The sequence below is a fragment of the Hemibagrus wyckioides genome, linkage group LG26 (genome assembly GCF_019097595.1).
Source record: "Hemibagrus wyckioides isolate EC202008001 linkage group LG26, SWU_Hwy_1.0, whole genome shotgun sequence".
NCBI lineage: Eukaryota > Metazoa > Chordata > Actinopteri > Siluriformes > Bagridae > Hemibagrus > Hemibagrus wyckioides.
In genome coordinates this window covers 4,307,429-4,321,868 of record NC_080735.1, presented here as the reverse complement: position 1 = coordinate 4,321,868, position 14,440 = coordinate 4,307,429, and the positions used below count along the sequence as shown (strand labels likewise).

Sequence of the window (14,440 nt, the reverse complement as noted above, 5' to 3'; positions counted from 1 at the left end):
CCATCATCAGATGACACCCAGGTTCTAGCCAGGCATGGATATTTCTGGAAATGCACATTTATTTATTATTTATTATTATGTCTCTTTTGCGAAATCTCTGCTCAGTTATGTTTTGCCCACTGTGAAAATTTACATTACAAATAAAATTTGCCTAGTGTACAATTATTTAGTCAAAGTAACAAAAGACCAAACACAATTTATTAAAGTTAGAACTTCCTCCCATGTGGAATAGAATTTAAAACACAATTTAGAAAATAAAAAAATATCCAAGGAAATAAATTTATTAACTTGAGATAACAAATTAGTATCTGTACTTGCTCTGTGTTTATTTATCAGTTAGCATTATGCACACTGTCTTATAGTAATTATCATTTAATTATATGAAAATTATTTTGATTTAATTACAAAACAAAAACAAGTGAATAAATTACTACGACTAATAATAATAACAATAATAATAATAACAATAATAATAATAAAAAAACCTTTGGTCCCCCATTATTTATAAATTAATATAAATTTTATGAAGATTATTTAGCAAAGAGTTAACTTGGAGAATCTAAACATTATTTATTTATTTGTTTGTTTGTTTGTTTTTATCATTATTAAAGTGCTAGCCTGTTTGTGATGCAATATGTATTACTGTATATGTATTCTGTAATATGTACTGTATATGTATTCTATATTAATATGTCATATATGGGAAATGGCAGCAATGTGCTTTCATAAAAACAAAAACAAAGACCAAAAGGAACTTTTGGAAAAAGAGTTTATTGTGAAACTTGAGTGTGTGAGGTCTGGGCAATGGGGACAGCGGCCACGTGTCGTGCCTTTAGCACGGCTGGAGTGTCACGGGTGGCCAAGTAGAATAGAAAACGCACCCTCACTTGATGAGCGGACGGTGACTATTCCCTCGAATTCCACCCAACTGTGGAACGCTGTCCCCGGGCCGAACAGAAAGGAAAGATGCGACGGCCAAAAAAACTGCATCAAGGGATGACTTCCAGAGAGAGAAAAATGTGGGCAAAAGGCAAAAAAAATAGAGAGAATGTGTTTAGAAATGACATCTCATAGTCCTTTTTTGTTGTTCGGTTGGTCTTCGAAAACATAGTTGACGTTCTGACACCATGGGGTCTGTAGCTACACCACCTTTCTCTCACCACTCCCTTGGAGAGGGGGGCTTCTTACACAGACAGGATGTTCTTGACAAAGGCTATAAAACAAAAAAAGGGACAAACACTTGAGACAAGCTGGTTTCTAAAAACAACAAAGGGCCCAGCAAAGCATAATGCTGTACCATGCACCAAGTCAGCTATTATTTTTGGGGTGGAATGTCAGCCTGGTGTGTTTGGATGCCTTACTTTCATAGTTGACAGAGCCATTCTCATCCTCCTGTCCTTGCATCAAAGCATCAACCTCAGGCTCAGACATCCTCTCTCCTGTAGAAGGTAGCAGGATGTTAAAGGTTAAAACCATCCATCATTCCATCATTTCTTGACCATCCTTTCAGAAATTACATCAACGTCTAACTAGCATATTTGGAACCAACATTTCCTATCATAATCATTGAGGTTCTTAAACATTCCCCCATTTGACCAAGCTATGAAAGGCAACAGTAAGACAAAGACAGTCAAGATTATTGGAGCCTACAGCCATGTCTGACATTTGTTTACTCGTTCACTTACCCAGTGTGGACAGCACAATGCGCAATTCAGCACCCATCACTTTGCCGTTGCCTTCCTTGTCGAAGACGCGCAGACCCTCAACGTAGTCATCATAGGTTCCTTTCTGGATGGCATGCACAGTCTTCAGCATGGGCATAAAAGCATCAAAGTCGATCCTTTTGTTGGCCATGTCTGGAAACAGATGGCATCACTCATTAACACCAATTGTATAATACAGCACCAAGAATCACTAACATTTTGGGAAAATTAAGCTCTGTACTAGCAAATCAGAGCTTCCTGTGTAGAAATCTCTAGCACACAAGTTAGCCATCAATGGGTCAAATGCAGCTAGCTTGCTAAGGTCATAAACTAAAACAACGGCTAAAGCTAATTGTATAAGCAGGCAATGTACATTTAAAGGTGACCCTAGGTCTTAGCCTGTAATATGCCTGTTTTTTTTAATCATTCGAAGGACTGTGTTGGTGTTCTGAGTTCATATTGATCTCCCACCATTAAACAAATAACTAAAAAAGAAAAGGAAAAAAATATTAAACCATGATTGTTTGTATCTTTACCTCTGCTAATGGATAAAGTTTTGTATAACCTAGCAAAGGAAAATATAATTTAAAGTTTAAAGGCTTAGAAAGTTAAGATTTAAGTACAAGGTTTAACTAAATTCTTTCTTTGGGTTAAGTTAATCCGAAGTTTATCAAGGAGACCAAGTATCATAGCTGATAGCATGTCTAAGTTTTTGTTTGTTTGTTTTTTAAAAAACAATAATTTAAGAATGGAGTTTGTGTTTTCAGTTCAATTCGATCTCCTAGCATTAAACAAAATCTGTAAGGAAAGAAATTATAGGTTGTTGTCTTGCCTTCAGCGGATGGGTCACCCAGAATAGCCTTGACGTCCTTGTTGGTTGGGTTTTGTCCCAGAGCGCGCATAATGTCAGCAACTTGATTGTAGGCAATCTTGTTGTCGCCAACTCTGTCAAAGAGACCGAAAGCCTCTTTGAAGTCTGCAGAAAGAAGATTAAGATATATTCAGCCCTAAAGTTGGCCATTATATGGGATTTATCAAGGTAGAAGCATGGTGGTCACAAAGGCTAATGGGTTTATTCTTACAAATCTGTAATTCGTATCTACTTCTACATTTATAATTCATATCTATCATATCATATTCATCTACTTCTAAAATATCATTGATGTACTGTTTATTGTTTGTCCTCAAGGTCAAAGATAGAAAGTGAAGTTGGCTTCCCTTGCCCTCAACACCCTGTATTAATTAGCAAGGCCAACTGTGTGTTAAAGAAGACAAGGAGTGACCCTCAGTTGGCTTTGCTATTTCTATGATTCTAAATGGAAAGTGATCCAGTGACAGATTGATGGCCTTGTACAGACCAGCTGTCTCTCTTTCGGGCGCCATTTGGTGGTGTGTTAGCCGATACTGCTTAAGAAAGCAGCTATTGCCAAACATGGCCAAGAGTAACAGAGGAATGCTGACTGAAGTGTAATATGCAACCGTGAGTTAACAAGATGTCTTTTTCAGGGACTGCATCTATACACATCCCTGTGGACCTCTCAAAACAGGAAGGAGCATAGCAGGCTAATTATGACATTAAATCTAAAAAGCACACAGAAATATGTTGGAGATTTAGGGATTAGCATGTTCATTATAGTCAAAAATGTGGGATCAATAGATCACATCCCAGCAGTTTAGTTTGGAATCAATGCTAATTTGCCTTCACCTTAAATATCCAACATAACAGATGCACTGAATCCTTAGATCAGTTCAGTTAAATCTGGTATATACGTGCATATATTTTCCTGGGGTATTCTTGGGTTTGATTGGTATTTCAACACTAGAGGGCAATTACATAACGTTCAACATGCTATCGACGACAGTTAAAATGCATCTACGCTAATTTGACACACATTTATTCCATGCTAATGCTTGAAACTTTAAACATCTTCATTGTATGACAAGATGCCTGACAATGTAACCGTTCAACCAACAATTCTGACATTTATCCTCACTAAAGATTAGAGATTAGCAGAGCTACGGTGCTAAAGCTAAACTTACTGAGATTTATCTTTAGGCTTAAGGTTGAAATGAAGAGATTTTGGTTGTGCTGTGGACAGAATTGTATAAAATGAAGCCTTAAAAGTGGTCTATTGTGTGACCATATTGGATTAAATGTCAGATGTTTCGGGAAAATGGGAATTTGAGAGATATGGGTCAGAAATAGTGCCATGGCAAATTAGTAGCATTATATAGAAGTAGGAAGTAGGAGTATAATTAGGACTATTTTGCTGACTTAGGTTAATATAAGAATGTACTAATAAATAAATAAACCTTTACAGCAATTCTACAGAACATTTGTATACTCACCCTCAATCTGGTCAGCAGTGAAATCAGCCTATCAAAGACACAAACACAAAATCACTCTTGATTACATGACTACAAATGGTTAATAAATGCAGTAACATTACTAAACTCTTAATATTTAGGGTTTTTTTTGATAAATCATGGAATTTATTAAAAAATACATTGATTTCAAAATATCTGTCAGGTCCATCTTTGTACACTAAATGATCGCAGCTTTGTCTCAAATAGCTTCGAGAAAAAGGGATCACGAACATCCTTTGCAAAAAGTAATCCCAAATTTTTGTGCAGAGATTGCAAGGATAGATTTCCAGACCAAAAAAACGAGAGAGAAAGAGGGAGAGAGAAAGAAATATTCCCAAGTACACACCATGATGCAGTTTAGATGGAGGGGAGAAAGGGCAGAAGTGAAGAAGCCGTAGTCCCAGGAGAGTGGTCCTGATCTATCGGTTCAAGGCCTTCTTATTTAAGCCAGGCCAGTGATGTCACAGGGAGGATCAGTTGACGCATCGTGACTTTCTTTAACTTTCTTAGGGCAAGCTGATTGCTCTAGACGCACCCTCCTCTAGGGCACTTGGTATTTTTAGACTTACTCTCCTGGCCACTTTTTTTTGAGACCTTCTTAACTTTTGGTCAGCATTATATTGCTTGGTAGTGCATCGTTACATCATGTTTAAATTGTAATAACTGATTGTAAAAATGATTTATGATAAAAAATAAGGTAATTGGATGTGTTTTGTGAGTTTTTAATGCAAAGATAATTAAGAGTCTTCTTGTCTGCAGCAGTGATATTTTTAACCTGTGATGCTCAGCCACATATGGTTATATGAGGAGCTTGGTAAAAGTCTGTATTTACTTGTGTTGTAAATAAGAAGTTCATATTTTGTTTTATATTTGAATATAATATTTAAATTTAAATGATTTTTTGCCTACGCAGTGTTTTTAATAAATAACCCAAATAGCCACTACAGAATATTTTTGTTTAGGGTATGAAAGATTTTACAGTATAATATGTTATTATCCAAACGAAGCACAATGTTATGTTATTATCACAGTTATCATAACATTATTTAACCCTACAACTTCAAACTGGAAGGATCTGTTTGATGGTTAAAGAAAATTCTACAATCTTTTAAGAGAAATGTACATGCTGATTTAGCAGTTGCACTAAAATTAGCCAGCTAAGCTGTCAGTTTAGCTAACAACACTGCTCCAGCAGCTAACCAAGTTTAAGAAGAAACTAAAAATTAAAAAGTTGTAAAAGGAAAACCTAGCAAGCTAGCAAACATTAAAACCAGTAGCAAGTTAGTTACTAAGCTAGCAAACATGAATACATAATTTGAAGACAATGGTCTCGTTAAACTCCCTGATTAGGAAAAATCAAAAGCACATCATAAGTTTTTTAATAAAGAAGGCTGTAGTCCAGAACTAACACAATAGTGTGGAGCATTTCAATGATTTCACAACTATTTGGCCATAGTCTACAAAAGAATAACATGTCCCAGTCGAAACTGAGGGTTCTGAATACCAACCGAATGAACCTCTAGAGTACAATCAGTCAAAATATAAGCTGAATATTCATGTCTGAACTCCTGTGACTGTTGTTGTGAGTCATTGGTTGCTCATCACCATGAAATTTTATTTGCATTAAGCCTTCATCACCATGCATTTCTGTGCTTGAACAAATTCTTTAAAATGATTCGTAATTCCTGTCTGTCTTCTCTTTCATTTCTCAACCTAACATGTGGTGAGCACCAATACACACATGGAGTTAAGTGGAAGCTTTCCTAAATCCCCTTGAAGGAAAGCAAAATTCAGAGGTGAGGCCCAGTGAAAGAGGCATTGTCTCTTGGTCTGATAGTTCCAGAGAAAGAAGTGAGAATTTCTGTCGTTCCTGTCAGTCCTAGTAAAGCTGGTGTGGCATCTATACCTGTCAGTCTCAGTAGGGGAGGTGTGGCCTCTAATCCAGTCAGTTATAGTAGAGTAGGTATGGTCTCCATGCCTGTCAGTCCCAGTGGAGGAGGTGTGTCTTCTATGTCTGTCAGTTCCAGAGGAAGAGATGTGGCCTTTGTGCATGCCAGTCCCAGTAGAAAAGGCATGGCCTTTGTGCCTGTCAGTCTCAGTAGGGGAGGTGTGGCCTATAAGCCAGTAAGTCTCAGTAGAGATGGTGTGGCCTCCATGCCTGTCAGTCCCAGTGGAAGAGGTGTGACCTCCTTGCCTGTCAGTCCCAGTGAAAGAGGTGTGGCATGTAATCCAGTCAGTCCCAGAAGAGAAAGTGTGGCCTCCATGCCTGTCAGTTCCAGTGGAGGAGGTGTGACTTCTATGTCTGTCAGTTCCAGTGGAGATGTGGCCTTTGTGCCTGCCAGTCCAGTGAGAGGAGGTATGGCCTCCATACCTGTCAGCCACAGTGGAGGAGGTGTGGCCTCTGTGCCTGTCAGTCTCAGTGAAGCAGTGGTAACCACTGTGCCTGTCAGTCCCAGTAGAGGTGTGGCATCTATACCTGTAAGTCTCTTCTTGTTGCCAACCTTGAAAGAGGTGTTACAGACTGCTGATAGTTCTGCTGAGATTGCATGGAGGATATCACATGGATCTTAAAGAAATAGTTGAGCCAAATAAAAAAGTTTGCACAATGTAGAATCTGGTAATGATACAGTTGTCTCATATCTCCAGTGCAAAATTAACAAAGCAAACTTGTCTAAGAACCACTGGACATTTCATTTGCCTGGTTTCTAATACTTAACCTTCATTTAGGATGTGATTTACTCCATAACCTATTTGGACTGATTGGGCAGTGCATTTGGAAAGAATCTGATACACAGTAGTACAACTTGTTTGCAAGGTTGATCGGAGACATTATATATATTAGACACCTTTCTGAAATAGTTCTGGTATTTTTTTGTGGAACTAAAGTTTACAATTCCTGGTTCCTGTTTTGTGGATGAATGGCATTGCAGGAACTATTTCCAAACTGTTATTACAAATGACAAAAGTGCTCAAACCTGCATGATGTACCTCCCCAGTGGTGGGCATGTGGCAATCGTGCACCTAAAATGTGACCTAGTTGGAATGTGGACATTATTCATTTTCACTGTATAGTGCACTTCTTGAATATGGTGGTCCTGTTTCATGGTTCAAATTTTATCTTGGACACTTGGTGTTTAAATTTAGTAAGCAGTCTAATCTTTCTTTTCCTGCATGGGTTGTTTGCTTTTTCCCTTTACATGTGTCCTAACAGGAATATGAAATAAACAAAGCTGTAGGATGCTTGACTTGTTCCAATCCAGATTTGTGTGTTAAAAATAACCATTAAAGACACCATAAGAATCTTGTAGACTATTTGTTGATAAAAAGCAATGCTTCTTCCTTTAAGTCTTCCCCCCCTCCTCTGTGAGATCTATCTTTGGTTCCTCTCTGTCCAGAGGTGTCGATTTCTTTCACTCCGAGTCTTCCCAAGAGTCCCACATGCTTTACACCCATACCCATGTTCCTGCAGAAGCAGGCTACAGATCGTAAAGATGCCTTGCGGTAGATCAGGTTACTCCTTGGCTTAAAACTGATCCAGGATCAGCTTCACCATATGGCTAATGGGCTTTTACACTTTTATAACTGTACAGCAAGGCTGATCTCAGAACGAGGTTTAAAAAAAGCCGTCATGAGTGTGCTGTATTGTACATAGTAGAGGAGGTAGGAGCCTTATTTGGATTCAGGAGTTTTTACTCCTGATCCACGCCTTGTGTAGTCACGCCTGTGTGTTTGTGTGTTTTTCTTTTTTTAAGCATATGATTGTGGATTTATTTTTTTTTTAATTGATGAAAGTATTGAATATTTTCATATGGGTTACAGCTTTGAAAAATAAATAAATTTATATTATATTATTATTTGTTTACAATTTAAATACTTTATGAAACCTGGATTAATACAACAATAAAATTGTCATTACATTACAGTAGTTTAAATAAAATACTTATTATCGCAATATTATAAAATAAATTATTACAAATTCTACACTTCTCCACTTTTTGGGAGAGCTTTATACATTTCAATACCATTTCCTTACCATCATATATAATTTAAAAGATTCAGAATAAAAACTTCATGATCATCTTCCTTTAGCATTTATTACTGAGCAGATGCAAATGAACACAAAAATCAGTAGTGTTGCACCCTTAAAAAAAAAAAAAGAAATCCCTAAAATGATCATGAACAATTAAGACTTGCAGAGTAAATTTATGAGAGCCAGAAATAATTTCAATTTTAAATTAAAGCACTAATTAAGCAAGCAGCTTCAAGTGCTTTACACTACAATTGTTTAACAGCTCACTGTTATATGAAAAGCAAATGGCGAGACGATATACAAATACAAAAATATCACCTTTCTCAATCTTTTATATCTCTTATAACTGACAACAACTCTAATACAAAGATTTTCTAATATAGTGCACGGATTTAGCTTTCCACTTCCTGTTTTTAGTTCACGATGTTAAACTGGAGGCGTGAAGATGGAGAATGAAGAGGATATGACCCCACAAGCGGCATGCACACGTTCTCTACAGCAACATGTACCAAGAAAACAGCTGTGTGTGTGTGTGTGTTTGTTTGTTTGTGTCTCCTGTCCTGGAGGAAGCTAAAACTCCAGGCTGAGGCTTTGCACTTCAAGCGTTGATTAGCTTGCGACGTTGTGTAGCAGTGAACCTGTGATGCAAAACAACAGCAAAAAAATTATGTTCATTTTCCTCGTGTGCAGTTAAAAACTATATGAATAAACATAATCTTTCCAGATTTTTAGACAGACTGCAAAAACATGTTGTACATTATTCTAATCCTACTGCAATTTGTTTATTAAATCAATTAGCAATTACTATTATAAACATTCATGTCATGCCAACTATCCCTTAAAAGCCTGTTTAATGCTCATTGTGTCAATTTATGTGTCATTAAGACATTTCCTTTATACACTCAATCAGAAAAATCTCAGTTTCAGTCTCAGGAATCTCTTCAAAATGTGGTTGATTGTTGGTTTTATATTAGTTATTTTTTATACACCTTTACACCTCGAACGCAGGAAACTTGGCTGTCGAGGGCTGCAGGAGGTCGGCGAGGAAGTAAATTGTTCCTGCCATTCCTGCAACAAAGAGGTATTTAATATGTCTGATGTTATGAATTTGGTAAAAATGTAAAAAACACATGCAGTTTTGCATTAAAAAATAAATCAAAATAATAATATGTGACATGCCAAAAAAAAATATATAAAAAAATAGCAAACTGAACCTTTCTCAGTAAACCTGAATTACTGTAACATGTCATGGTTCTATAGAATAAAAATGTGTAGAATATTTGTATTATTATTATTATTATTATCTTTAATTTTCATATAATTATTAGCCATACCTTCAAAGAGAGAGAAAGGAGTATCTGGAGTGCGGCAGCCATGTTTCCCATAGTTCATGCACCAATCTGCAAACTAATGACCAAAACGTACATCATCACAATCAGAAATTAGTTTTCCCATCCCATTTTAAATAATGAAACATCTTATGCTAATTGAGAAAAGAACTGCTGATAGTTTATATGTATCACTTTAAATTTGATATATATTTTAAAATCATAAGCTCATAAGAGGTATATATATAAATTTTACTTGTTATTTATTTACACATTATTTAACATTTATTTATTTTGTAATCTAGCCACCTTTGTCATTTATTAAATATTTATTTATTTACACATTTTCCTGGGTGATATTAAATATTAAAAAATATATAAAAAAAAAAATAGTATGTTAATATCCAGAAAAGTGTGTTACCATGCAGGCCCTGTAGAGGTGTTTGGGCTCCTGGGTGAGTTTGTAGAGAGCCAGAAAGGCGTAGGCATTTCCTGCTGCGCCGTGACACAATCCATAACCCTTCTTTAAGAGACCTCTGTGCCATATCACCTCACCGCACTGCATGGCTTCATGCAGGTACTGCTGTTCACCAAACACCTAGGGAAGGAAGAAATAAACATAGTGCATATAATTCTATACATTACTTTAGCCATATACATAAGCCAGGTGCTGAAGTGTTGTTTGGTCAAAAATTAACACAAACTAGCATGAACTAGAACTGAACTCCTACAAGGTGTATAATAAAGACTGGTCTATAATCACTTCTCTATGGTTTTGATTCTTTTGTTTGTACCTTGTAAGCCTGCAGAAGCATGTAGATAACTCCGGGAGAGCCGTGGCACCAGTGCACCAGGAGATCACGGTTGTCATCGACACATGGAGGGTAATTACCTGAAGGGAACTTTAGATGGCATACGTAATCCACACTGGGCTTCACAAGGGCTGGCACAATGCAGTGGTTAGAGATGAAACCAGGCTGCAGGGACGCAAAAAGAACCGCTTTTTATTCAATTATATACATCAAAACCAAATACCACTTTTGTCAGATGATATGCCTAATTGTAGATTCTACCTGCATGAGATAGTAGTAGATGCCTGAAAGGCCATGAGCGGCACCCACATACTGCTCCTGGTACCACTCGTACATGAGCGGAGTCTGCTGCTCCACCCGCATCCTCTGAGCCAGATTCTGACCCGATGCCAACACAGCATCACAGATCTACAGACAGAGCACATCAAATTTCCACAGGCTGGAATACCATTTAAAGATGAGGTATGAAAAAGCAGGTCACTGCTGTTAAAAAATGACTACCAATGACAATGTAAAAAAAAAAGTGCCCAATTATATTATAATGTATTGCCCTAAGAGTGACTGAGGACTTGTACAAGGATGAATGGCCATTTATTTAACAGAGAAAGCCCGGCAGGTTGGGTATACCATCCGAGATCTGGGTGCCAGACAACCAGGTCATTCTGGCAGGTTACAAATGGTTTTCTGCAATGAAATGCGGAATAAAAAGACACCAGTTCAAGATCATGCAGATCTGGTTGAGGGGGACAAACATTTGAAGGCACTCCAGCTTCTGGGGAGGTGAAGATGTAGGATCCCAGATGACAGATTCCATTATTCATTGAAGGGCAACTGTGACTGTCAGCTCTAGTATACATGGAGGTAAGACGTGGGTAAGTATCAAACAAGTATCTGACAAGTGGCAGATACATCACTTGGTGGATTGCCGTGACTTGAGCTACCAGGGCCCAAGAATCAAGGACTGTGATGGAGGGAAATAACCTCTAAAAAACCAGTTCCTACCCTTTTACAGTGTATATTCTTGGGCTTTTCTTAGGCTTCTGATGGGGACTCTGACCCCAGGACAACACCGTTGGAAGACCTCAAGCCTGTTGTGACCATGAAGTGCATTCTTCTTGCACTCTTGGCTAAGGAAAATGGAGAAAAGGCAACTGACCACGAGGTGAGAAAGCCCAGTTCATTAACCCTACATCCTGTTTGTTTGGGTCTCATTGTGCAGGAACATGGTCCTCATGCGGAATACCAGTGTGGAAGGGTCATATACCATTACAGAAAATAACAGACCAATGGGAAAACAAACTTTTATAAATGTAACACAAGTTTTTTGAGAAAGATCTAGCCAGTGGATTAAAAAAGATTTCAACTTTTTATCCTGAGGGATTAGGAGCCCTCACAAGTACACTGGGCATGAGGCAGAGGTCACCAGTTCAAATCTGGGCAGTGAATGTCATTAACTGATTAATGAACTAGTACCTACATGGCCAACCAAAGGGTGGAACTGGGATCAGATCTTCTGTTAATTAAAGAATATTCTACCTAGGATACTTTACCTGAGGCAAAGTATCTGAGGTAGCAGCAGCACAAAACACTCATAGCGAGACATAACCAAGTGGACACTGGACACAGTTAGATAAATGCTCAAGTTTGACTATGCTTTATTTAGTAATATATAATCAATACACAAAAAAGGCCAGAGTTTTAATGTTTGGATCGATGATGAGTTTCATGCCTACTGACCTGCTGAATGTACGGTATTGGTATCTTCTCCTGCTGGAACTGCTGATTGATGAAGATGAGGGAGAAGAGGAAGCCCACACGGCCGTACAGCAGCTCGTTTGGAAGGCTGCCTGAACCTTTTACTACTGATTTGTGCAGCTGCATGAGCCTAGGAATGTGCAACACAACAGCACAAAAATGAGGGCAAATGACTTGAACTTTCGGGACCGAACATAAGTGATCGTGATCGTAACCTGTTGATGCACTCCTCTGATTCATGGGTTCTCTGTAAACGGTAATAAACAACAGCGGCCACGGCAAGCGGCCCGGCATCTCCGCACAGGAAAGTCACCCATCGCTGGGTTAAACTCTTCAGACTGCGGCTCACATGCTCTAGTGCCCTCTGTAGGAAGGCAGGGTCACCGTAGACTGAGTGAAGGTGCAGGTAGAGCACGGCGATGCCTAAAGACAGTTTAAAAAAAATAAAATAAATCCAGTGATGACTGGTGAGGCTACCTGTTCAGCGGCTTCAGGTGGTATGAATTTACAGATGGCTCTAGAAATATTGGCACCCTTGAAGAAAAATATTTCAGTGGCTAATTAGCTTAACTTTTCTTTGATGCCAATTTCTAATAAAAATACATTTATACCAATTGCTTCTGATAATAAATGAATACATTTAGTTAATAATAATATTATTATTATTTTATTATCATTATTATTATTATTTAGTTAATAATATTATTATATATTATATTAAAGAAAATAGTATTTATTTATTTATTTAATTTAAAGAAAATGTTATTTCATAAAGTAAATTAATAAATGTGTTTATTTTTCAAAATAATAATTTCTACTAATAAAAGTAAACTAATTTCAACTTATTCCTATAATTAAACTGTACTGAATAAACTTATTTTCATGATGGTGTATAAATTCATAAACACACTTTAATAACTAGAAAATGGTTACAGTTATAATGATTTGTTTTCAAAATGACTTGATTGTCCGATCAGACTAATTGTCTATCTGTCATAAAGCCAGACAAGCTTGCGTTTCTCGAACCTGCCCAGCCCGTGTATCCGGTGCAGTCGCTCGGGTCGGCGCTCTTCAGCCCGTTCTCCATCACAGCCAGCAGCTCTTTAATCTTACTGCTAATACGACCTGCGAAAGCGGGCGTGAGCTGAAAGTAGGAAGGGTTTACAATTTAGACGGACAATAAATGTTTAACATTTGTCATGTTGTTTATTAAGGAGGCATCTTACTTTTCCTTGAAAGTCGAACAGATCCTGTGTGCTCTCTGGTCCATTATAGTCCAGGTAAGGGTTCTTTAGAGCTCGCTGGTCCGGCATTTTCCACCTCGCTGAACAAGATTGTAATACAAGACGTGATCGTACTGAACTGAACCACAATAACCACATTACTACATCAGTCAAAGCCATGAACTACATCCAAATGAACTGCTGAAGTCATCACTGTAAGTGGTGCTGTTATAGAAAAACCATCAACGGATGAATTTATTAAGCAACGTCATCAATTAAAAATAAACAATTATCTAGACAACGTTACGTTACCGAGAAACCGGAAAGTGCAACCTCGTTTGTCAGGAAGACTTTCTGATCGCGGAAACGTTCTGTCTTTACAGCTGACTGTTACAAAGCTCTGACACTGGAGACTCCTTCCGTAAATGTTAAAGAGACGTCTCGCTACAGAAAACGTCATCATCAGCAATCAAACACGCTTTACATTGGTTTCTATGCAGCATCCAAGGCAGAGGATCCTGTGAATGAGCTGTTGGTATAGAAACTATTAATGTGAATTAATTGATCAACAAAAAATATGGAGAAATTCTACAGCGCTATGATGTAATAAGACACATTTTAGAGTTATGACATGGAACAGCTGTTGGGGGGGAAAAAAAAAACCTTATCCAGGATGCCATTTTCCACCCGTGTGTCGTATCACAAAATAACTCTGGCCTAATATATGATGGCTTTCCAGTATGCTAATTAATAGTTACACTTAATTAAGAATAGAGTCGAACTGGAGAAAAGGAATCAGAAGACAATATATTACAGCTGCGTGTATTATAGCATTGTAGCTAAGCTAAATAGTCATTTATTTCATTTTATTATTACATCAGCTGTCATACACAGCACAAACACGGCACAGCGTCGGTACAGACCATAGCTTATTTAATAATATACAATTTGTTCGTGCAAACTAAGAATATGCACAAGATATTTATTTACTTATAGATGCAAAAAACGTTTTAAATGTAAAAGGTGGATGATTTAAACCAAGCTGCGCTGCAGCGAAAACATACCATACAAGCTTGGGCTGAATCCCAAATAACGGTGCATTGATTATTTAAGTACACTAGCTAGGGCATGACATAACGGATCTTATTGACTTTATAGTGCACTACTATGTCCATGAATCGTTTGTTTAGAACATGGCCCAGTGTCTTTGCGTCTTCTTCGT

At 37.6% G+C, this 14,440-nt stretch overlaps 2 protein-coding genes across 3 annotated transcripts; both read right to left on the bottom strand.

Annotated features, from left to right (window-relative positions):
* Positions 1-752: 752 nt before the first annotated feature.
* Positions 753-4,548, bottom strand: mylz3 (myosin, light polypeptide 3, skeletal muscle). The gene is made up of 6 exons (XM_058380916.1): positions 4,417-4,548; positions 4,053-4,080; positions 2,536-2,679; positions 1,686-1,856; positions 1,362-1,439; positions 753-1,213 (listed from the first exon to the last, which is right to left on the bottom strand). Exons 1-6 carry the CDS (start codon positions 4,417-4,419, stop codon positions 1,185-1,187), a joined length of 453 nt encoding a protein of 150 aa, XP_058236899.1. The 5' UTR covers positions 4,420-4,548; the 3' UTR covers positions 753-1,184.
* A 3,597-nt stretch (positions 4,549-8,145) lies between these two features.
* Positions 8,146-14,343, bottom strand: lancl1 (LanC antibiotic synthetase component C-like 1 (bacterial)). Of its 2 annotated transcripts, none has more exons than XM_058381170.1 (11): positions 14,283-14,343; positions 13,222-13,319; positions 13,022-13,139; positions 12,211-12,418; positions 11,978-12,125; positions 10,502-10,648; positions 10,223-10,405; positions 9,850-10,026; positions 9,435-9,507; positions 9,090-9,168; positions 8,146-8,738 (listed from the first exon to the last, which is right to left on the bottom strand). In XM_058381170.1, the coding sequence occupies exons 1-10, from the start codon at positions 14,317-14,319 to the stop codon at positions 9,092-9,094; spliced, it is 1,266 nt and encodes a 421-aa protein (XP_058237153.1). In that variant the 5' UTR covers positions 14,320-14,343; the 3' UTR covers positions 8,146-8,738; positions 9,090-9,091. The 2 variants fall into 2 exon arrangements, with proteins under 2 accessions (XP_058237153.1, XP_058237152.1); XM_058381169.1 differs by lacking the exon at positions 14,283-14,343 and adding an exon at positions 13,531-14,188.
* Between the last annotated feature and the right edge of the window lie 97 nt (positions 14,344-14,440).